Here is a 23,100-nt window from a genome sequence, read left to right on the forward strand (position 1 = left end):
AGATGGTTTCAATATCTCACAGTGCTGTGTGTGTGTAGTGCTCTCAGTGGACAGATACACAAGATTACAGGTGATTTTATGGCAGATATACTGTACATGATGTTGTATGATGGCCAAGCTGGTTTTACTATGCAGGGCAATGAAGTTATATCTATCTAAGACAATTTTCAATGCATTTCTGATATTTTATCACGAGTGAACCTTTCTTCCTAAGATTCGTTCAGATAATGAATGAGACATATGGTAACTATGGAGATGTGAGACTAATCATTAATACACAAAAATAACACATCTTCCCCCCGTTGTTGTACCGTAATAACATTAACTTGACAGAACTCTATTAATACCTCCAGCTAGCCATTACTCCTGTATCTGAGAGAAGAGGCTCAGAGCAGGATAGAGCAGAGCATATATACCTGAGCTTCTGTTCTGTTCCAGCACTAACTATATTTATAAAGCCCTCTCCCCTCTCTGCCTCTCTTCTCTAAAACCCTCAGATCACCTCCTCTGCCTCATTCTGTATTTATAACTGTTCTATCTACTCTATCTATCTAGTCCTAAATGAACCCTCCACTCAAACACCTGCATTGTGTCCAGCCATCCACCACCCACCACCCGCTAACCCCTCTTTTACGCTACTGCCAATCTCTGTTCATCATATATGCATAGTCACTTTAACCATATCTACACATACATACTACCTCAATCAGCCCGACTAACCGGTGCCTGTATATATGTTATGGGATTTTTATGAATAATGACTAAATGATGTATACATTTAACGTAGAACTATAACTAACAGAATTCTATCCTGTCTGATGAAGAATATTTGTACATAGGCAAAGAGGAAGTGTTAACAGACTACTTGTGACAGACAACTTGTGACCACAGTGAAACTAACAACAGGAAAGATGTCTTGCCCCCACCCAGGGAGGGGAGAAACCATTGGACTTGCAGTAGATTGTGTAACATGTGGTAGCATGTGATAAGCAAGATGTATGTGTTGGAATGGAATTGAAAAGCAGCTTTGACATTGTCTGAGAGGAGGAGGGACATTTATGATGAAATGAGAGGTGTACATGAAATGATGGGCAGAGCTCTCGAGAATAAACGTAACTGACTATTGTGGACTGGTCTGTATCTGATTAATTTCAACCAGAACCTTACAACTTCTGGGTCACAGACTGAGAATTCTAATTGAAGTTCAGCTTATGAACCTTGAGAACATATTTCTCCTAACAATATAGCATCCCTACTGTTATTCTTCACTGTATTTTTACTGTTGTTATTATTTCTTTACTTACCTATTGTTCACCAAATACCCTTTTTGCACTGATGGTTAGAGCCTGTAAGTAAGCATTTCACTGTAAGGTCTACAACCTGTTGTATTCGCTGCAATAGACAAATAAACTTTGATTTGATTTGAAAATATCTCGCTATCACTCTTTTCAAGGATTCCTTGTTGAACCAAACTGAATAAAATAACAAGTAACATGTGATGGGCTTGCCCTGTATACATCTACGTTGTCCCTTTATGGTCCTTGGAGTCAGATAGCTATTAAACATATCCTACCAAGCAACCTAACTTTAGCTATCAGAAAGCTTTCAGAAAGGTTTTCATCTTCTACATGTTCTTACCGTCCTCATAGGCGGTGTATTCCACTCTGAAGGTTCCGTCTCCCTTGTTTGTGATGTAGGTGTCTGTGTTGGTGCCTGAAGGGTTGATGATGCATGCTTTCAAGTGGTCACCAAAGGTCTTGGGCATTTTGCGGGCATCCACAATGAAGTGAGTGGTAACCTCCTTGATGACACCTACAGACATAGATGATTGCAAGGAAGGATCACAAGCTACTGTAATTGTTAGCATGTAATTGTTAGCTACAGTAGTGTTAGTAACCTTTTCCAGTAAGCTAAAGTATACTTTAGCTATAGTAGCTTTTTGCCAGTATGCTATAGTAGCCTTAGCTATATGGCCTTAATCAGTAAGCTATGCTTCGTTTTGCTCGTAAACTACTGTGTATAGTAGCTAGCTAAGCTTAGATTGAGGCATTTACCAAATTATAGTTAAATAGCTTAAGTAGCCTTTAGCTATAGGAGCCTTTGCCTACTTTGCCTACCTAAGCAAGGGTAATATGCCCTAAACACTCCACAACTACTCCACCTTACCTAAGGGCTGCACTCCTGGTCCATAGACCTGCACTCCGCTGGTATCAACAGCCGGCTCCACTTGGATGAGTGCAGGGAAGTTGGGAACCACATGACCCCCGTACTTAATGGTGATGGTGTGTGTGCCGTGGAAAGGTGGGATGTAGGTGACAGAGAAGGATCCCTCGGCTGTCTTCTGGATGTGGACCTCGGACTCAGCCCCGGACTCAGAGACAATCTCGATGGTGAGCTCAGCCTCTCCGGCACTGGTGCAGTCCACTGTAAAGTAGGCTGGTTCCCCTGCCTTGGCTTTATCTAGGCCTGGACCACTGGCAGTTACCTGTAGGTTTAGTTGATATTTTTAGAGATGCAGAAACATACACAAAATCTCAAATTTTATGTCATACATTCCAAAAAAACATGGAAAATATAGAAACGATATAATCAGCCTGAAAACACAACCAATAGGCATGTCAATAAATCAATAACTTGGCATATCGAAGGCATAAAGTATATTAAATAAAGTATCATCTCATCTCACCTGGCTGGGGTCCAGGCATGGCTTAACAGCTGCCTTGAAAGGAGACCCAGGGATGTGCTGCTTTCCAAACAGGATATTGATGGCATACTCTCCAGCCTCGGTAGGCAGGTAGGACACCGAGCAGGTACTGTGTCCATTGTCCTGGCACTCGATCTTAGCCTTGCACGACCCCTCCACAGTCAGGCCCAGCCCGCCGGGGCCTGCTCCATTGGTGTCAATGGCAAAGGGGGCTGGTTTACCCACAATGCCTCCCTTCAGGCCTGGGCTGTATGCGCACACCTGAAGGATAAAGTTAATAGATGTTAGAGAGACTCATAATGTCATGAAGAAGAAAGAAGAAGTCGATGCCAGTAGTGTAAACATTAGGACAAAAAACATCCATGATGCTTCACTAAGCTTCAGTACAGATTACATTTTGGAGTATCAGTCAGCGGACAGTTACTGTCTTTTCATGAGCCTCGCATTAAAATAGATCCCACTGAAGCTCATAGGGTCAAATGTTGTAGTCACTTTTACCTTTGATGGGTCAGCAGGCATCACTCCCTCCACAGCGAAGGGGGATCCAGGGACGGGGTTGCAATCATAGCTGACGTCCACCTTGTAAGTCCCCTCCTCTGGGGGGATGTACTTCACAGAGTGGGCTCCATTGGCTGTGTCCGAATGCAGCTTGTAAGGAATTGGTCGGCCAGAGGGTGAGGTCATCTTGACAGCCACCTCGCCCTGTCCTCCGGCTCCCTGGGTGTTGATGTAGAACTCTTGATCCTTGCCAACTTCCACCTCTGTAAAATAACAAGAACAAACATGCTTACATCTTAAATTCATCAGTTTTAACAGCTACTCATTGAAACTGTTGACAACACCATTGAATTAGCTATGGTATATAGCTATAATCTAGGGCAATGTCAGATGTACATGGTCCCAAGAAGAAGAAAATGAATAAGATAACAAGACCCAGTTTTCAAATTAATTACATTTTGGGCTTTACGTTGCAAAGTTACTGTGTACAATGTTGAGAACTTACTGGTGTCCAGTCCTGTAACCTTGACCTTTCCCAGATCTACAGGAGGAGCCACAGTAATATTGAAGGGGCTCTTGGGAATGGGGTCCCCTCCATGGGTAACGGAGATGGTCATCTGACCCTGATGAACAGCGGTGTACTTAACGGTGTAGGAGTAGTCATGGTTGTCTATGATCTCAAAGTCCCTGACAGCCTCTCCCTTCAGTTCTGCTGCTGTGAACTGGACCTTTGGCTTGGCCTTGCCTGCTCCCTTTGTGAAGATGGTGAAGTGGGTCGGAGTGCCCGCCTCCACGCCTGTCTTGTTGAGTCCTGGACCCTCAGCCCTCACATTGCCAGCATCATGGAAATTATTCACCTTCACTCTAAATGGACTAATGGGGATTTCCTGTAACATAAATATGGAATGGTTTTGCTGCTGTACGATTTTTTATAAAAATTCGAACACAAATCGAGATCCCAACTACGGCAACTTTTGTACCATTCGGCTCAACCTTAGAATGAATAGTTATAATTATTATAGTTCTAATGCTAAGCCACATAGTAACAGTAGGCAGGGCAAACCTGTTTTGGTGATTTCTGGTATATCATCAAAATAAATAAACCATAGCACATTTTTGGACTCATTCAGGAGTTTTTACCCAATCAGGTACAATAACACTGGAAATTAATTCTGAATGTTCAATTTATATTCCTAAAACTTAAGTTGAAAATTATGCTGTCGCTGCTTCCTGTTGAAAAGACATGTTGATAAGAATCCCAATGTTAAAACACAGATTTAACATGTCCAAATCAATAACCAATACGCAGAAACAATTTGTGATATACTGTATTGAAAACCTAAATATAAAATGTAGTATCTACACATGAGGTAAATGTGCAACAATAGTAATCATATTACATGTGTTTTTGTATAAACTGCACACGCACCAAAAACCCTATCGAATAGGGTTTAAAATCAGGTTGTACGCATTGCTGAAACTAACACAACTAAAAAAACACATGGAAACTGGAGTTATTATTTACATCGCTGGTTAGAGAACAACCTGCAGATGACAGTCAGCTACATTTTGGAGGGATGTATTTTGATTTGGGGGTCGCCAAAATGGAAAGAGAAACACAACACCTATTTGTCAATCACTCATGTCGATATCATGTTGAGTTCAACGGCGCTAGAGGGAGGAGATGAGGTTGCACGTCTTGTTAAAACGTAAAAAACACACGGAATCTCAAAATAATGTGTACATTACTGGTTAGAGGACAATTTGTAAAAGACAGCTAGCAACATTTTGAAGTGTTGCATTTGTTTTCAGGTGGCTCGCAAACCGGGTAAGTGTAACACAACACTTTTTTTTGTTAATCACTTCCATTGATATTATGCCAAAATCTATAGAACAGGGGACAAATGTTTGGGGTGTTGCACTGTTTAAACTAACACTATTCAAAGGGCACATGGAAACTTGGAATAACCTATACATGGTTGGTTAGATGAGAACTTATATCTATATTTTAATTTTGGATGTTGATTTTGGGAGGCTGCCATCACGGAAAAGGGAACAGACCACTGTTTCTGTTAGTTAACTTCAACATATCACGACGCGGCATAGGATATCAACAGTGACAACGGTTGGTTGCTTTTTAACTGCTAGTTTGACTGTCAAAACCTTCTATTGGTGTGTGGCCAGCAACTTTTATAGAGAGACCACCTACTAATTTTCTGTGCCATTTCCTGGCCACTCCCCATTCTAAGTCCGATTTTATGGTGAAAATGCAAGATTGTGTAAGGTAGTAAAACAAATATCCACATTAGGGAAATGAGTACAAAATATTCAATAATTGAATATTGCAAAATAATTGAACATGTCGATTTAAGATGATAGTATATGTTGCCCACTCACAAACTATTGCAACAATGACATCTATTTCTCGCTCATTTAACCATTTATAGAGTTAAAAAATGCGCTCAAACACAATTTAACTGGGCGCTCTAGATTAGAGCCTCCATAGTGTCTCCACATTTGATGTCCATTGTAACAGTAACTCTCTACTGAGGGACCCTGGGTAGTGTAGTTTTAGTCTCACCTGTTCAGCGAACAACACCATGATGGTGTATTTCCCTGCACCGGGGGGGGTGTACTTGACAGTGAAGGTGTCATTGTCGTTCTTGATAATGTCAAAGTTGATGTCAGCCTCAGCTGGACCCACCACTCCTGGAGCACACTTGATCCCAATACTGATGTCTCCTGTGGGAGGTCAATATATAAGTATATCTACCAGTACATATGAAGAAATATCATAATACTGTGCCTATCAGTATCAATAACTTTCTGATCTTTTACAGTTGCAGGGACTAAAGTTAGGTTGGTATTGGCAGAACAAGTGCAAGACGATGCTCGTCCATATGGCGGCGCACAATAGGCCCAGCGTCGTCCGGGTTACGGTTTGGCCGGGGTAGGCCGTCATAAGAATCTGACTTGCCTAGTTAAATAAAGGTTAAATAAAAAATAAATAAACTGCCTTCTCAATGGAAGAAATGGTTTTAAAAGGTTTCTAGCAGGGTGAAAATGTTATACCTGGAACTCTACAGGGTTCTTCTACAGGAAGAAGCCGAAGAACACTTTGAGTAGTATTTCCTATTAACACACATACCTTGTCCAGCCTCTGCGCAGTCCACAGTGAAGAAGTTGGGCTCGTTTGCCTTGAGTCCTGTCTTCTCCACTCCTGGACCATACACCTTGACCTTGTCTGGGTGGCAGCCCTCTCCAACAATCACCTATACACACAGAAACACACAGTGTTATTCAGACATAGGCAACACTTGACACACAACACTATTGTTGCTACCTAAAGTACTCATATCCCTTTCTAGTGGAGTATCATTTTCCCTAAATAAGAGTAGACTAGCTGGGCTTATGTAAACTTGTATGAGACCTGAAGACCTGTATTGGCTCCCCGTCCCTTACCTAATGCCTAGTCTTTAGCTCAGTGACACACAGGAGATCCCGGGTTCAAATCCCAGTGGGTCGGTGCTACTCACCCTGAAGTGGCTGTTGGGCACTTTGACATCTCCCCAGGTGATGATGATGGTGTGTTTGATGGGCTTGATGGGAACGTACACACACAAGAAGGTCCCGTCTCCCTTATCAGTTATCTTAATGTCGATGGTGACGCTCTCTGTATCCTTGGCGTAGATCTTCAGATGGCCTTTGCCAGCACCGCGGGCATCGATGGTGAACTCTGCTGGTTTGTTTACGATGACCCCTATGGGCTCCAGGCCTGGACCGAAAGCTTTCACCTGCAACAGAGAGGTAAACATTAATGTGAGTTGCATAGAGGTACAATTACATGTGTGTGTGTTCGTTTGTACATCAGTGTGTTTTTGTGTGTCATAAAAACTACTCTTGTAAGGGTGGAGCTAGGCTGGTGTGGTGGGAGGAGCTAACCTTATCAGGGAAGCAGTCATTGGTTGCAGAGAGGATGTGGGCCATGAAGGGGCTGCCCTTGATGTCTTCGTCATCACATATGACATGGACAGCGTAGTAATCTGGCTTAGTGGGCCAATAGCGGACATCGCAGGAGCCGTCACCTTTATCATCACACTCTATCTTAGCCTGGGATGGACCCTCGATAGAGAAGCCTGGAGAGAGAACGTTTGACTTTAGTCTCCCAATCACTCAAGAGGCATATAGGTCATTTTCCTCTGCACACCTGTTAGAATTCCAACTGAACTTGTGACTATAAAGAAGAAGTAATGTGCCTTTTCTTAGAAAATGTAAAGATAAATTCCACTAAAGAAGTTTGATTTTGTTACTGTCATCTAATCCATTACTCTACTTGTTCAACTACATTACCCATAATGCCCCATGTCCCTCATGTCTTGGCTTACCCAGAGTTCCCACTTCCGTGCCGATGGCCTCCACCACGAAGTCAGCCGACTTGCCCACCCGTCCGGTCAACAGACCAGGACCCCAGGCTCTCACCTTCTGAGGGCCTGCCACCTCACTCACCTCCACATCGAAGGGGCTGAAAGAGACACACAGAAATAGGTAAAGAAAAGGAAAGGAGGGTATGTTGCAGTAGACTATGTAGGTGCTGGACATTGGGAAGTGTAGTAAACACATTATGATAACTTTATAAATACTTTATATGCTATTATTAATTAGGATTGAATAATTAACAAACACTAATAGAACATTAAAAAAGCATTATAATTAATAAGCATTTCTACACATTTCTAAGCATTTAAAACAGCTTATTGAAAGTCCTTACCTGTGTGGGATGGGCTGTCCTCCCCAGGTGATGTTGACGGTGTATTTACCAGTCTGGTTAGGAAGATATTCACATTCATAGACACCATCACCAATATCTTTTAATTTCACTGGCTCCTCATCTCCACATGGTCCAGTCACTGAGACCTTGAGCTCTCCGTTGCCAGCTCCCTTGGTGAAGACCTTGAAGTCTGCCACCTCCTTGACCCGCACCCCTTTTGGCTGAAGGCCTCTGCCCGTGGCACGACACGTGTCGGCATTGATGGCTGGAGAGAAGGAAAGGGGTGGAACCTGTTGCGACTCTAGGGGCAGTATTTTCATTTTTGGAAAAAAAACGTTCCCATTTTAAACGGGATATTTTGTCAGGACAAGATGCTAGAATAGAAAACACTCTAACGTTTCCAAAACTGTAAAGATATTTTCTGTGAGTATAACAGAACTGATGTTGCAGGCGAAAGCCTGAGAAAAATCCAATCCGGAAGTGCCTCATGTTTTGAAAGCGCTGCGTTCCAATGAGTCCCTATTGAGCTGTGAATGTGCTATCAACCTTTCTACGTATTCCCCAAGGTGTCTACACCATTGTGACGTAGTTTTACGCATTTATCTTGAAGAATAGCCGTAGGCGGCTACATTGCGTAAGTGGTCACCTGATGGCTCCCAGGGTGACTCTCGCGTAAAATACAGAGGTAGCCATTACTCCAATCGGTCCTACTGAAAAACTATTGGATATATTATCGAATAGATATTTGAAAAACACCTTGAGGATTGATTATAAACAACATTTGCCATGTTTCTGTCGATATTATGGAGCTAATTTGGAATATTTTTCGCGGTTTTCGTGACTGCAATTTCCGGGCGATTTCTCAGCCAAACGTGAAGAACAAATGGAGCTATTTCGCCTACAAAAATAATATTTTTGGAAAAAAGGAACATTGGCTAGCTAACTGGGAGTCTCGTGAGTGAAAACATCCGAAGCTCATCAAAGTTAAACGATTTAATTTGATTGCTTTTCTGATTTCCGTGACCAAGTTACCTGCTGCTAGCTGGACAAAATGCTATGCTAGGCTATCGATAAACTAACACAAATGCTTGTCTAGCTTTGGCTGTAAAGCATATTTTGAAAATCTGAGATGACAAGGTGATTAACAAAAGGCTCATGAATAGGAATATTTTCTAGGAATATTTATGTCCGTTGCGTTATGCTAATTAGTTTCAGGCGATGATTACGCTCCCGCATGCGGGATGGGGAGTCAGTAGAGGATTTATTAAGGAGAGTGGTACACAGACTGACAGATTGGCAGACTAACCTGGCAGGAGCATTCAGATATGAAACAATGTCGTATGCAAACATGATGCAGGCAAGATGCTATAATGAATTTCATTATTAAGGTCAATGAACATAATCAGTCAATCAATTCCATATGGTGCTAGATTTCACGACTTCCGCCGACTTTGGCTCCCCTGCCTGTTCGGGCGGTGCTCGGCGGTCGTCGTCACAGTCCTAATAGCCGCTACCGATCCCTTTTTCATTTGTCTGTTGGTTTTGTCTTATTACCACAAAACAAGGGCGGATCCCGCACAAAACTACCACATATGTGGTAGTTTTGTGCGGGATCCGCCCTTGTTTTGTGCGGGATTGTTTTTTGTTACTCTGTTGGTTGTGGTTTCATGTTTGTATTCTCCGGACTGTTTGGTCCTGTGTTTGGGCTGGTCTGTTTTATGCGCCCTGTATGTTGGCTTGACCGTTTTTTGCCGGAGAATAAATCGAACCCTGCTCTCTGCGCCTGATTCCAACCCACCACTCCTAGTAGACTGTGACACTAGCTTTGAACTTTGACACAATGCAGTATAGGAATATCACAAGAGAAAATGCCAAGAGTGTGCAAAGCTGTCATCAAGGCAAAGGGTGGCTACTTTGAAGAATAAAAAATGTAAAATATATTTAGATTTGTTGAACACTTTTTGGGTTACTATATGATTCCATATGTGTTATTTCAGAGTGTTGATGTCTCCACTATTATTCTACAATGTAGAAAATAGTACAAATAAAGAAAAACCCTTGAATGAGTATGTGTGTCCAAACTTGACAAGTACTGTATATCAATACAACCATGTATTGGTTGCAGCATGAAGAAAGGAATTGAGCTTCCAGGCAACAACTGACTTAATAACAATTTGTCAGTCTAATAGAAACATTGATTGCAGGCTTGGTTACACTTAAAAGTTTGAAGCAATCACACCTATGAATACTAACCCAAATCAAGGAAACACAAAGGGCCAAAAAATTTAAAAATGCAACATTTCATAATGCAATCTGGGAAGCACTGACTCACTTAGACTAAAATCACTTTCCTGGAAAGTTTCCTACTAGTCAAGAACATTCACTTGGCTGCATAATAGAAATGTATGAGATATCTGTCTCCAACACCAAGCTGCCACAGGCAAGGCAGCAACCGCCCAAGCAAGACACTCTTTCTTGGCCCTCAGAGGGCATGGCATTGCCACAGGAAGCATACAGGGCATCGGGAAAATGGCATAGGGCACAGGACATAGGTATGGTGGGGCCCGGCTAGCATACCAATGGGCGCAGGCCTCCACCTAGACAACCCATACTAACTTGGTCTGCACTTTTTGCTTCTGAGGGTAGGGACACCACCCTTCTTGCCCTCTGGGCCCTTCTTCCCACCGGGAGAGGTGAATGCAGACTGGGGATTTATCTGAACTGGAAGAGGACCCACGATAGAGGGAGGAGCGAAACATCACAGACACAAAGTTGGTTTAACTTCAACATAACACTGACTGGTCATCGTGGCGACATGTTGGCTGCGGCGAGTGATTGAAATAACTGTGGAACTAGAGAGTGATAGATCAACATCAGAATGACACAATGCAACAGTAGTGCCAACAACAGTGATTTGTGTAGTGACAGTTGGTAACTGTTAGTGACAGTTGGCTCAGTGCTAACTTACCCTCTTTGATTTGAACCCTGAAGGGGCTCTTAAGGATCTCCTGACCGGCAAACAGGATATGGATGGTGTGGGGGCCTTCCAACATGGGCCGGTAGGTGCAACGGAAAACACTGTCTCCCTTGTTTTCCAAGATCAGTTTCACCGTGTCTTTCTTCCCCTCAGTGTCCACGATGACAACGCTCACATCACCGTTACCAGCACCTAGACAGGATAACAGGAAGAGATCAATCAAAACACTGTTAACCAACCATGTGATCAAAACAAGGAAACGTGGGACATTGTTTTGGGCCCTCACAGTAAATTCCTTCTCTAGTTTTAGCAGTTTTGCAAGGAACTCATCTGATCACTGCTACTAATGTGTTCCTTGTCTGGTGTGTCCCCACTCCTTACCTGCAGTGTAGATGTCAAAGTAGGTGGGTTTGTTGGCCATGTTGCCGGTAGCATCCAGCCCTGGTCCTCTGGCCTGGACCTTGTTGGGATCACCTATGGCCTTGGCCACGTTCACTGTGTAGGGGCTCTTATCAACATCCTGCCCAGCAAATAGCACTTTCACCTATAAGGAAAGAACCAGTAAAATGTTCCTTTGAAGGCCCAATGCAGACTTTAAAAAATATATATATTTCAAATAATTTCTGGGTAACAATTAAATAGCTTACTGTAATAGATTTACATTGGCAAAATTTGGGAGTGGTGTGAAAATTAGCTGTTATTGGCAGAGGTTTGGAACTCTGTTATTGGTTTATTAACCAATTTACTGCATGGTGATGTTACCATGGAAAGCTGAAAATCCCGCCCATGCAAACCTGGTGATTAGGAGGTCCTGTGTAGATTGTATTTTCAACCAGCAGCTATCAGGAAATAACACTGATCACATATTTTCACACTTTTACAGTGTTAGTTTCATCAGCTGTTGTACAATATGATACAAAATAGGGGAAAATGACTTTTGACTGCATTGGGCCTTTAAATTTTCCTTTAAATAGTTTCAATGGGCTAGCAGTACATTGTGATGATGAGATGTGTGTATAGTCAAGTCAAGTCAAGTAAGAATGTAAAGTTAAGTAAAATAAATCTATATGGGGTATTGATGGTAGTGATCAGTTACCTTGTGGGCGCCCTCAACCTTGGGGATGTAAATGACGGTGTGGGTCCTGTTCTTGTCGTTGTTGAAGACCACCTTAGCCTCCTCAGTGTGTCCCTCAGGATCAATGACATACACCAGCACCTCAGCCTGACCTGCCTCCAGAGTTTCCACTGTGAACACTGCTGGCTTCAGAATCATGTTACCATTTGCTTCAATACCTATGGGAGAGAGAGGAAGATTACTTTATTGTACAATGTCCATGAATTTCCAACAGAATTTATAGTTAGAAAAATATGTTTAAAATAGAGAGTTGGTGTAAGAAGTGCATGACTGGCTGCAGGGAAGTCAGGCGCAGGAGAGCAGAACTGGGTAAAAACCGGAGCAGTTTAATAAGCAAAACCAACGGCACCGAGAACATCAAAATATGGGTACCAAATAACCCGTTGCGAACCAGTCAGAGTGCACAAACACTTGACAACAAACAATTTCACACACAGACAAGTAATGAGGGAATGTAAACCAGGTGTGTGGCAAACAAGACAAAACAAATGGAAAATGACAGGTGGATCGGCAATGGCTAGAAGACCGGTGACGTCAACCGCCGAATGCAGCCCAAACAAGGAGAGGAACTGACTTCGGCGGAAGTCCTGACATTTAGATGTGTTTGAGTCTATGGGCAGTATATGAAACAATACATTATGCTTATCAGAGATCCTGATTCACTTACATTACTTTAGTCATTGGGCAGATGCTTTATCCCCAAGTGCATTCAACTACAGTAGGTAAAACAACCTCTCAACTATCGCAAGTAAAACTTTCTTTATCTACTAAATCAGAGCTAGATTCAACTCACCACTGTGGTAAAGTATGGTCCCTATCCCAGTGGTACCCACCTGGTCCGTAAGACTTGGCTTTTTTGGGGTACAGCTGAACCCCTTTAGGTTTGAGGGGAGCGCCAGGCCTCAGTTTAGACTTGGGGAACTGGGACAGGTAAGTCATCATGGACTGTTCATCCACTTCCGGATCTACAATCTCCTCAGGGTTGATCACCTAGGCCACAAGGAGAGTGTGAAAAATTACTTACCTAGTCAACAAGCAGAAAGTCATGGGTTAGGGAAGTGATTTTTAACCGGTGCCTTGAGGAACTCAGGTGTGCCGCAAAAGTCTTCCTGATTTTGTACATTTTTTGGAACACACACCACGTGACCTGTGGAATGCATATGGAATTTTGACTTGGGAGCAACAGTGCCAATACATTGAATGGTACATGGTTACTTCTGTATCACTGTTTCAAGTCTGGTGCATTGTTGTTTCATTATCATTTGAGGGGAGCGCATCATGAGCAAAGGCTGTCATTTTACTTAGCCTGTGAGAAGCATTAGCACAGGCAGGTCTGATTAGGCTTAGCTGAGTGTCCGTGATTGCACCCCAATGCACAACACCTCTCGTCTGTAGCCCAAAATGTTCAAAACTAAATTACTTTTTTACCAGAGCTAAACAAATATCTTCCTAGTGGGGATTCACGGGACACTCTTAAAGAGGTACACACAAATTAATCTTCATGAGTAAAGAACTATGACAATAGTTCAAATAAACCCTATTTAATCTGTAAATCTGTAAATATTTGTCACTGAAAATAGAGGAGTTGCAGTATGGATCTGCCAAGGAGGTCATTACCACTAAATTAATTAATAGGGACATTTTAGGTGTGCCACATAAAAATACAAATAAATGATTGGCAAACATTGGGTTAGGGGTCAATATAGCCACAATTGTCTTACTTGACTTAAACACTTTTGCCCCATGGGAAGCATAGGTCAAAGCACATCTGTATTTACCCTTAAAGAGGATTGTTGTCTGGTCTTTGCTTTAAATAGTTTTTAAGAAATCGATACAGGACTAAATTACTTAGTAGGCCTGGAAGATAGTCTGTCTACTTGGCAAAAGATATAACTTTGTTTAAGGACATAACAGACAGGCATAAAATACACCAATGTGAAGGCACATTTCCACATTGCATAGATTCTATTTCTATTCTATTTCATTGACTCCCTCCTCCTCCACTCTCTTCCTCCCTCCCTCCCTGTTTTTGGCCATATCACAGTGTGGTGTAAATATCCTGACCCCAGTACAGCAGGGTTAAGCACTGTGGCCTCAGTAAGCCATGATTTAGCCCAGAGCCAAGCCCTCTCCCACAGCTCACAAGACAGCCCTCAGCCCGGGGAGAATTCAGCCCCCTAGTCCTGGGACCTGGGTATCCAAGACACATACAGTGCCTTGCGAAAGTATTCGGCCCCCTTGAACTTCGCGACCTTTTGCCACATTTCAGGCTTCAAACATAAAGATATAAAACTGTATTTTTTTGTGAAGAATCAACAACAAGTGGGACACAATCATGAAGTGGAACGACATTTATTGGATATTTCAAACTTTTTTAACAAATCAAAAACTGAAAAATTGGGCGTGCAAAATTATTCAGCCCCCTTAAGTTAATACTTTGTAGCGCCACCTTTTGCTGCGATTACAGCTGTAAGTCGCTTGGGGTATGTCTCTATCAGTTTTGCACATCGAGAGACTGACATTTTTTCCCATTCCTCCTTGCAAAACAGCTCGAGCTCAGTGAGGTTGGATGGAGAGCATTTGTGAACAGCAGTTTTCAGTTCTTTCCACAGATTCTCGATTGGATTCAGGTCTGGACTTTGACTTGGCCATTCTAACACCTGGATATGTTTATTTTTGAACCATTCCATTGTAGATTTTGCTTTATGTTTTGGATCATTGTCTTGTTGGAAGACAAATCTCCGTCCCAGTCTCAGGTCTTTTGCAGACTCCATCAGGTTTTCTTCCAGAATGGTCCTGTATTTGGCTCCATCCATCTTCCCATCAATTTTAACCATCTTCCCTGTCCCTGCTGAAGAAAAGCAGGCCCAAACCATGATGCTGCCACCACCATGTTTGACAGTGGGGATGGTGTGTTCAGCTGTGTTGCTTTTACGCCAAACATAACGTTTTGCATTGTTGCCAAAAAGTTCAATTTTGGTTTCATCTGACCAGAGCACCTTCTTCCACATGTTTGGTGTGTCTCCCAGGTGGCTTGTGGCAAACTTTAAATGACACTTTTTATGGATATCTTTAAGAAATGGCTTTCTTCTTGCCACTCTTCCATAAAGGCCAGATTTGTGCAATATACGACTGATTGTTGTCCTATGGACAGAGTCTCCCACCTCAGCTGTAGATCTCTGCAGTTCATCCAGAGTGATCATGGGCCTCTTGGCTGCATCTCTGATCAGTCTTCTCCTTGTATGAGCTGAAAGTTTAGAGGGACGGCCAGGTCTTGGTAGATTTGCAGTGGTCTGATACTCCTTCCATTTCAATATTATCGCTTTAAACTTCTTCACAACAGTATCTCGGACCTGCCTGGTGTGTTCCTTGTTCTTCATGATGCTCTCTGCGCTTTTAACGGACCTCTGAGACTATCACAGTGCAGGTGCATTTATACGGAGACTTGATTACACACGGGTGGATTGTATTTATCATCATTAGTCATTTAGGTCAATATTGGATCATTCAGAGATCCTCACTGAACTTCTGGAGAGAGTTTACTGCACTGAAAGTAAAGGGGCTGAATAATTTTGCACGCCCAATTTTTCAGTTTTTGATTTGTTAAAAAAGTTTGAAATATGCAATAAATGTCGTTCCACTTCATGATTGTGTCCCACTTGTTGTTGATTCTTCACAAAAAAATACAGTTTTATATCTTTATGTTTGAAGCCTGAAATGTGGCAAAAGGTCGCAAAGTTCAAGGGGGCCGAATACTTTCGCAAGGCACTGTAAGTGTATGTAAACTTCCGACTTCACCTGCATGTGGTTTCACATTTCACGTGTGATATTTTACATTTCTCATGTGTGCTATTGTGACTGCCGGGATTGGAACCCGGGTCTCCCACAGGAAAAGCCAATGTCTTGACCTTACGAACGAAATGAACAACACAAATTCTGAAGTTGCAGGCGGGCCTACTTCATCATGTGACCATGAAGAACCATGACCGACTCATGTCCACTACACTTTCACATGTGCATTTTTATTTTTTTATGTCAACTAGGGGTGTCAAATTATAAAACAATGTAATTGACTTTATTGCAGGATCTGCTGTGATTAATCACAATTAATCGCAAATTCATAATTTGCTCAAATTGAGATGTAATTTAAGATTTCTTATACAAAAAGCATTACAAGAATATTGAGTAACACTCCGAATGGATGGCTCAGAAATAAGAAATTATTGTTTTTAAAGCACCTTAATTATTATACTTGTGGAGGCTAAGTTACCTTCTTCCAGAATGGCATTACATACTGTAACATTGCTACTGCAACATGTTAACACCATCTTTTCACGTGAGGAGAATAACGCTATTTCATCACTACATTTGAACTTGCAATTACACATGTGAAAGTGAGATTTTCACATATGGAATTTTCTTACATGTGAAACTGCAAATTAGATTTGAACATGTGATTTACTTTCACATGTGAACTTGGATTTGAACATGTGATTTGAACAAGCCTCAAGGGGCTTTCCATGGACAGTAGTCCCCAGAGTAGTGTGTCTTACCTGGGGAACGCCCAGCCAGTCGTCAGCCTGCTGCATAGCCCCTCTGGCATTCTCCACAGGCTGGTTAGGGTCCCATGCCTGCCAGTCAGGGCACAGACCTAGAGGGAAAGAGAGAGGGAAACGACGGGAGAGAGGTAGAGAGGGAGGAAGGAGGGAGTGACTAAGTGGATTAAGATGGCATCCTCTAACAATTGCATAAGTGTCTTATCTGGTACTACACACCTACTAATTACTACCAACACCCTACCACCCTGTGAGACCATGTTGTTACCCATGCTGCTCTCCTCAAGTTTGTATAGATAGATGTTTAACTAGTCCTTGATGGAAGGGCTTCAATATCAAAACGACTAAAGCAACAGACGTCCTTTCACTTTCCCTGTCGGACACTGAGGGCTAAAGCAAACAGGCTAAACACTAGAAATAGACTTATTGGAATTAGCATTCCCATTCAAGTCAATGGGTCTATGATGTGTGGACCGCAATGTAATTCTATTTCTATGTGCTTATTTTTTTTATTTTTAAAGTAGCTTTATTTAACTAGGCAAGTCAGTTAATTAAGAACAAATTCTTATGTACAATGACTACCTACCCCGGCCAAACCCTCCCCTAACAGGGACGACGCTAGCCAATTGTGTGCCGCCCTATTGGACTCCCGATCACGGCCGGTTGTGATACAACCCGGGACCAAACCCGGGTCTGTAGTGATGCCTCTAGCACTGCGATGCAGTGCCGTAAACCGCTGCGCCACTCGTGAGGCCATAAATGATGTGCCTTGTGCTGCTAATGCTTAATTATCTGTTATCAATGCAGTGAGTTCACTGACTCAAAGAACCCAGAGCTCAACAAGTTTAGTATGTCGTTATTACTGACACCGCAGTGCTGCTGTGTTACTGTAACATTATTGTGACGTTTAAACGTTTACATATTGAAGCCATTCCATTGATCTGGCGCTGGAATATTGGCAGGGATATACGAGAAATACTTTCTCAAACAAAGGTGGGGACGACTCTTGTTCTACCTGATTTCTCTATCTGTAACAAAACTATAAGTCTGTTAAGAATAAATACACTACCGTTCAAAAGTTTGGAGTCACTTAGAAATTTCCTTGTTTTCTAAAGAAAAGCACTTTTTTTGTCCAAATTGATGAGAAATACAGTGTAGACATTGTTAATGTTGTAATTTACTATTGTAGCTGGAAACAGCAGATTTTTTATGGAATATCTACATAGGCGTACAGAGGCCCATTATCAGCAACCATCACTCCTGTGTTCCAATGGTACATTGTATTAGTTCATCTAAGTTTATAATTTTAAAATAATAATTGATAATTTTGCAATCATGTTAGCATAGCTGAAAACTGTTGTTTTGATTAAATAAGCAATACAACTGGCCTTCTTAGACTAGTTGAGTATCTGGAGCGTCAGCATTTGCGGGTTTGATTACAGGCTCAAAATTGCCAGAAACAAACAACTTTGTTCTGAAACCCGTCAGTCTATTCTTGTTCTGAGAAATGAAGGCTATTCCATGTGAGAAATTGCCAAGAAACTGAAGATCTGGTACAACAGCGCAAACTGTCTCTAACCAGAATAGAAAGAGGACTGGGAGGCCCCGGTGCACAACTTAGCAAGAGGACAAGTACATTAGAGTGTCTAGTGTCTAGCCTCACATGTCCTCAACTGGCAGCTTCATTGAATAGTACCCGCAAAACACCAGTCTCAACATCCAAATTAAAGAGGCGATTCTGGGAACTTGGCCTTCTAGGCAGAGATGCAAAGAAAAAGCCATATCTCAGACTGGCCAATAAAAAGAAAAGATTAAAATAAAACAGACACCGGACAGAGGAAAATTGGAAAAAAGTGTTATGGACAGACAAATCTAAATTTGAGGTGTTTGGATCACAAAGAAGAAAATTCGCACATTTTTTAAAAGATTGCTAGAGGAGTACTTGACGCCATCTGTCAAGCATGGTGGAGGCAATTTGATGGTCTGGGAGTGCTTTGGTGGTGGTAAAGTGGGGGAGTTGTACAGGGTAAAAGGGATCTTGAAGAAGGAAGGCTATCACTCCATTTTGCAATGCCATGCCATACCCTGTGGACAGCGCTTAAATGGAGCCAATTTCCTCCAACAACAGGACAATGACCCAAAACACAGCTCCAAACTATGCAATGACTATTTAGGGAAAAAGCAGTCAGCTGGTGTTCTGTCTATAATGGAGTGGCCAGCACAGTCACCGGATCTCAACCCTATTGAGCTGTTGTGGGAACAGCTTGACCGTAGGGCACGTAAGAAGTGCCCATCAAGCCAATCCTACTTGTGGGAGTTGCTTCAGGAAGCATGGGGTGAAATCTCTTCAGATTACCTCAACAAATTGACAACTAGAATGCCAAAGGTCTCTGCAAGGCTGCAATTGCTGCAAATTGAGGATTCTTTGACAAAAGCAAAGTTTGAAGGACAATTATTTTTTCAATTAAAAATCATTATTTATAACCTTGTCAATGTCTTGACTATATTTCCTCTTCATTTTGCAACTCATATCATGTATGTTTTCATGGAAAACAAGGACATTTCTAAGTGACCCCAAATTTATGAACAGTAGTGTACATTACAAACTAACTCTAAGGATTTGAGCAGGGCAGGATTTGTCAACTTCCTAAATGATATCACATATTCAGGAAGGAACCTGGGCCTTGTATGGTCTCAGCTGTAGCTAGTTAGGTGTTTGAAAGTCGCTGTTTCACGTCAGGCTTTCTGAGTCATGTAAACATTCAACCACAGTGTTCTAGACTACTCTCTCTGTTCTATAACTCAAAATGAGACATTTAAAGCTTTATGTCAGAGGGTCAGATTGTGCAGTAACTTCTGGTGAAATTGGAGGCATTTCAAGTCAACGAGTCATCTCTGTGAATCTCCACTCCTAATCCAATGCTTATCCTCGTGCCATCAATCTCTAGCACAGAACGGCCTGCTTTTTAACACCATGCCAAGCATATAAGCACATCTTCTTTGACAGATAAAGAGGAATCGTGCCCAAATTTGGGGGTGTTGTGTGGGGAGGCTGAAGAGAGCTACTTCACTTAGTCTGGGACAGCTGGTAGGGACGTACTAGAGCTCTTTCTCTCCTCTCTCTGTTGATTTTTCAATCACTCTCTTTCTTTTCTCTCTCCCACCTTCTCTCTCTGTCCTTGTCTCTGTCACTCTGTATTCCTCTCTCTCCACTCTCTCTCTCTCTTTACCACTGACTAAACAGGTCCAACGAGGCCCACTGCCATTGCCAGGGTGTGTAAGTGATACTATATCGAATACAACAACTGACTCATAGCTGACACTGACATCTCACCACAGTAACTTCCCACACATGTGTCTGATGGAAGACGAAATGACCTGGCACAGCACTAACCAGGGATCTACCATTCTCCATTAGTCACATTAATAGCACCAAACTGTTCCCAATTCAGTTCGTACCAGGAAACTACCATTGTCCTTTAGTCACATTAGTGCACAATTGGTCCAGCGCTGTCCGGGTTAGGTGAGGGGTTGGCCGGCAGGGATGTCCTTGTCACATCACAACTCCTGTGGCGGGCCGGGCGCATGCACGCTGACACGGTCGCCAGGTGTTTCCTCCGACTCATTGATGTGGCTGGCTTCCAGGTTAAGCAGGCATTGTGTCAAGAAGCAGTGCGGCTTGGTTGGGTTGTGTCCTGGAGTATGCATGGCTCTCAACCTTTGCCTCTCCGAGTCCGTACGGGAGTTGCAGCAAGACTATGACTATCAATTGGATACCATGAAAAAGGTGTAAAAATGAATAATTTAAAAAAATGATTTTCCTGGTACAGAAAATATGTATATTGACCATACCAAGATGTTATATACATTTCTGCCTCAAATTGAAATTGTTATCTTCAACATTGCGAGATGTTAGGATTTCTGCCTCGACCAGAAATTGACATCTTGATGTTTGTGATGTTTTGTATGTAATTGGGTTCTGATGAAGAGATGTTATCCTACCAGGAACTAAAGTTCCCATGGGAGAGTGCTGTGTCTGTCAGGGAGGTGTGTCCTGGGGACATAAAGGGGCAACATGAAATCCACATGTACTAACCAGGGGCACAGTTGTCTACCAGGGCTCCCAGGGCCTTGCCGTCCCTCCAGTCACGGTGGAAGTTGTTGATGGGCAGCTCAGGCACCTTGTTCCGGATCCAGCCAAGCAGCCTCTGCTTGGGGGTCAGTTCCTTGGCCTCCTCATCATCCTCGTCCTCCCACATGGGCATGGAGATGGAGTAGTGCAAGATCAGAGTCCAGATCAGACCCAGGATCAACTTCAGGTTCCCATCCACGATGGCCTTGGAGTCTGGAGGGGAGAGAAACACAGATCTAGAATCAGATTTTAGTTCCCATTCATCATGGTAAGAAGGCTTTTTCTCAGGCCAAATGGACTGTTTGGTATCTGATTCTATCTGAGTCTTTAGATAATCAAAATGACCTTGTGATTACATCTACATTTTAGTCATTTAGCAGACGCTCTTATTCAGAGCGACTTACTATCACATCTATCAAGTCTGACCTGACTTCCACTCTCTCACCCCACCCCAGACACTCCTCTCCAACACAAGAGTGACTGAGTATCCCTGGTATTCCACATACAGACAATGGGGCATGGTTGGGCTCAACAGCTGAGGACATAGAGTATGTTGATATGGAATCCTTCCCTAAATCAACAGCACTTGCATTTCAATTGCTTTGAAAGTACTTTGGAAAATAAGTTATCTTAGTGTGAGATAAATCCAGGAAGATGCACTAAGTAGTAGGACAGTAAAGAGGCTGGTAATCATGCCAACAAACTTAACCAGTGTATTCTCAGATCAGTCATTTCTCTTCGTACCTCTTCAAAACTAACCAAACTCAGAGACTATACATAAACCAAACAATAGCCTCATACTTTGATTAAGAGTAGACAAACTAGAGAGGGTAAAGTGTACCCAAAACCATTGTCAAATAGGCTAATACATACAGAGTTGAAGTCCTTAGCCAAATACATTTAAACTAAGCTTTTCACAATTCCTGACATTTAATCCTAGTAAACATTCCCTGTTTTAGGTCAGTTAGGATCACCACTTTATTTTAAGAATGTGAAATGTCACAACAATAATAGAGAGAATGATTTATTTCAGCTTTCATTTATTTCATCACATTCCCAGTGGGTCAGAAGTTTACATACACTCAATTAGTATTTGGTAGCATTGCCTTTAAATTGTTTAACTTGGGTCAAACGTTTCGGGTAGCCTTCCACAAGCTTCCCACAATAAGACGAGTGAATTTTGGCACATTCCTCCTGACAGAGCTGGGGTAACGGAGTCAGGTTTGTAGGCCTCCTTGCTCGCACACACTTTTTCAGTTCTGCCCACACATTTTCTATAGGATTGAGGTCAGGGCTTTGTGATGGCCACTCCAATACCTTGACTTTGTTGTCCTTAAGCCATTTTGCCACAACTTTGGAATTATGCTTGGGGTCATTGTCCATTTGGAAGACCCATTTGCGACCAAGCTTCAACTTCCTGACCTATGTCTTGAGATGTTGCTTCAATATATCCACATCATTTTCCTGACATCAATTTTGTGAAGTGCACCAGTCCCTCCTGCATCCCCACAACATGATGCTGCCACCCCCGTGCTTCGCGGTTGGGATGGTATTCTTTGGCTTGCAAGCCTCCCCCTTTTTCCTCCAAACATAACGATGGTCATTATGGCCAAACAGTTTTTGTTTCATCAGACCAGAGTACAATCTTTGTCCCCATGTGCAGTTGCGGTTTTGGAGCAGTGGCTTCTTCCTTGCTGAGCAGCCTTTCAGGCTATGTCGATATTGGACTCGTTTTGCTGTGGATATAGATACTTTTGTATCTGTTTCCTCCAGTATCTTCACAAGGTCCTTTGCAGTTGTTCTGGGATTGATTTGCACTTTTTGCACCAAAGTACGTTCATCTCTAGGAGACAGAACACGTCTCCTTCCTGAGCGGTATAACGGCTGCGTGGTCCAATGGTGTTTATACTTGGGTGATATTGTTTGTACAGATGAATGTGGTACCTTCAGGAGTTTGGAAATTGCTCCCAAGGATGAACAAAACTTGCAGAGGTCTACAATTTTTTTTGAGGTCTTCACTGATTTCTTTTGATTTTCCCATGATGTCAAACGAAGAGGCACTGAGTTTGACCCTAATACACTTTAAATTGACCCTAATGATGTCAATTAGCCTATTAGAAGCTTCTAAAGCCATGACATAATTTTCTTCAATTTTACAAGCTGTTTAAAGACACAGTCAACTTAGTGTATGTCAACTCCTGACCCACTGGAATTGTCACACAGTGAATTATAAGTGAAATAATCTGTCTGTAAACCATTGTTGGAAAAATTACTTGTGTCATGCACAAAGTAGATGTCCTAACCGACTTGCCAAAACTATAGTTTGTTAA

At 42.4% G+C, this 23,100-nt stretch overlaps 1 protein-coding gene across 4 annotated transcripts in view; it reads right to left on the reverse strand.

Annotated features, from left to right (window-relative positions):
* LOC110525505 (filamin-C) overlaps positions 1–23,100 on the reverse strand; it is a 56,163-nt gene that overhangs the window by 27,434 nt on the left and 5,629 nt on the right. For 3 of the 4 annotated variants that reach the window (XR_016496081.1, XR_016496082.1, XM_036980645.2), the window contains exons 2-18: positions 20,735–20,983; positions 16,636–16,733; positions 12,916–13,072; positions 12,044–12,240; positions 11,329–11,491; positions 10,939–11,139; positions 7,971–8,235; positions 7,588–7,724; positions 7,145–7,338; positions 6,739–6,996; positions 6,351–6,474; positions 5,784–5,944; positions 3,708–4,089; positions 3,203–3,465; positions 2,687–2,965; positions 2,167–2,485; positions 1,639–1,812 (exon numbers count right to left, since the gene is read on the reverse strand). Coding sequence is in view for 2 of the 4 variants with exons in the window: in XM_036980645.2 (XP_036836540.2) it covers positions 1,639–1,812; positions 2,167–2,485; positions 2,687–2,965; positions 3,203–3,465; positions 3,708–4,089; positions 5,784–5,944; positions 6,351–6,474; positions 6,739–6,996; positions 7,145–7,338; positions 7,588–7,724; positions 7,971–8,235; positions 10,939–11,139; positions 11,329–11,491; positions 12,044–12,240; positions 12,916–13,072; positions 16,636–16,733; positions 20,735–20,983 (3,621 nt within the window). In the remaining 2 variants the exon portion in view is untranslated. Of the gene's footprint in view, positions 1–1,638; positions 1,813–2,166; positions 2,486–2,686; positions 2,966–3,202; positions 3,466–3,707; positions 4,090–5,783; positions 5,945–6,350; positions 6,475–6,738; positions 6,997–7,144; positions 7,339–7,587; positions 7,725–7,970; positions 8,236–10,586; positions 10,723–10,938; positions 11,140–11,328; positions 11,492–12,043; positions 12,241–12,915; positions 13,073–16,635; positions 16,734–20,734; positions 20,984–23,100 lie in introns of all 4 variants that reach the window. The other variant, XM_090235020.1, reaches the window with a different exon arrangement.

This window comes from Oncorhynchus mykiss, chromosome 1 (assembly GCF_057628025.1).
Source record: "Oncorhynchus mykiss isolate SJ-2025 chromosome 1, ASM5762802v1, whole genome shotgun sequence".
In the NCBI taxonomy this organism is placed as follows: Eukaryota; Metazoa; Chordata; class Actinopteri; order Salmoniformes; family Salmonidae; genus Oncorhynchus; species Oncorhynchus mykiss.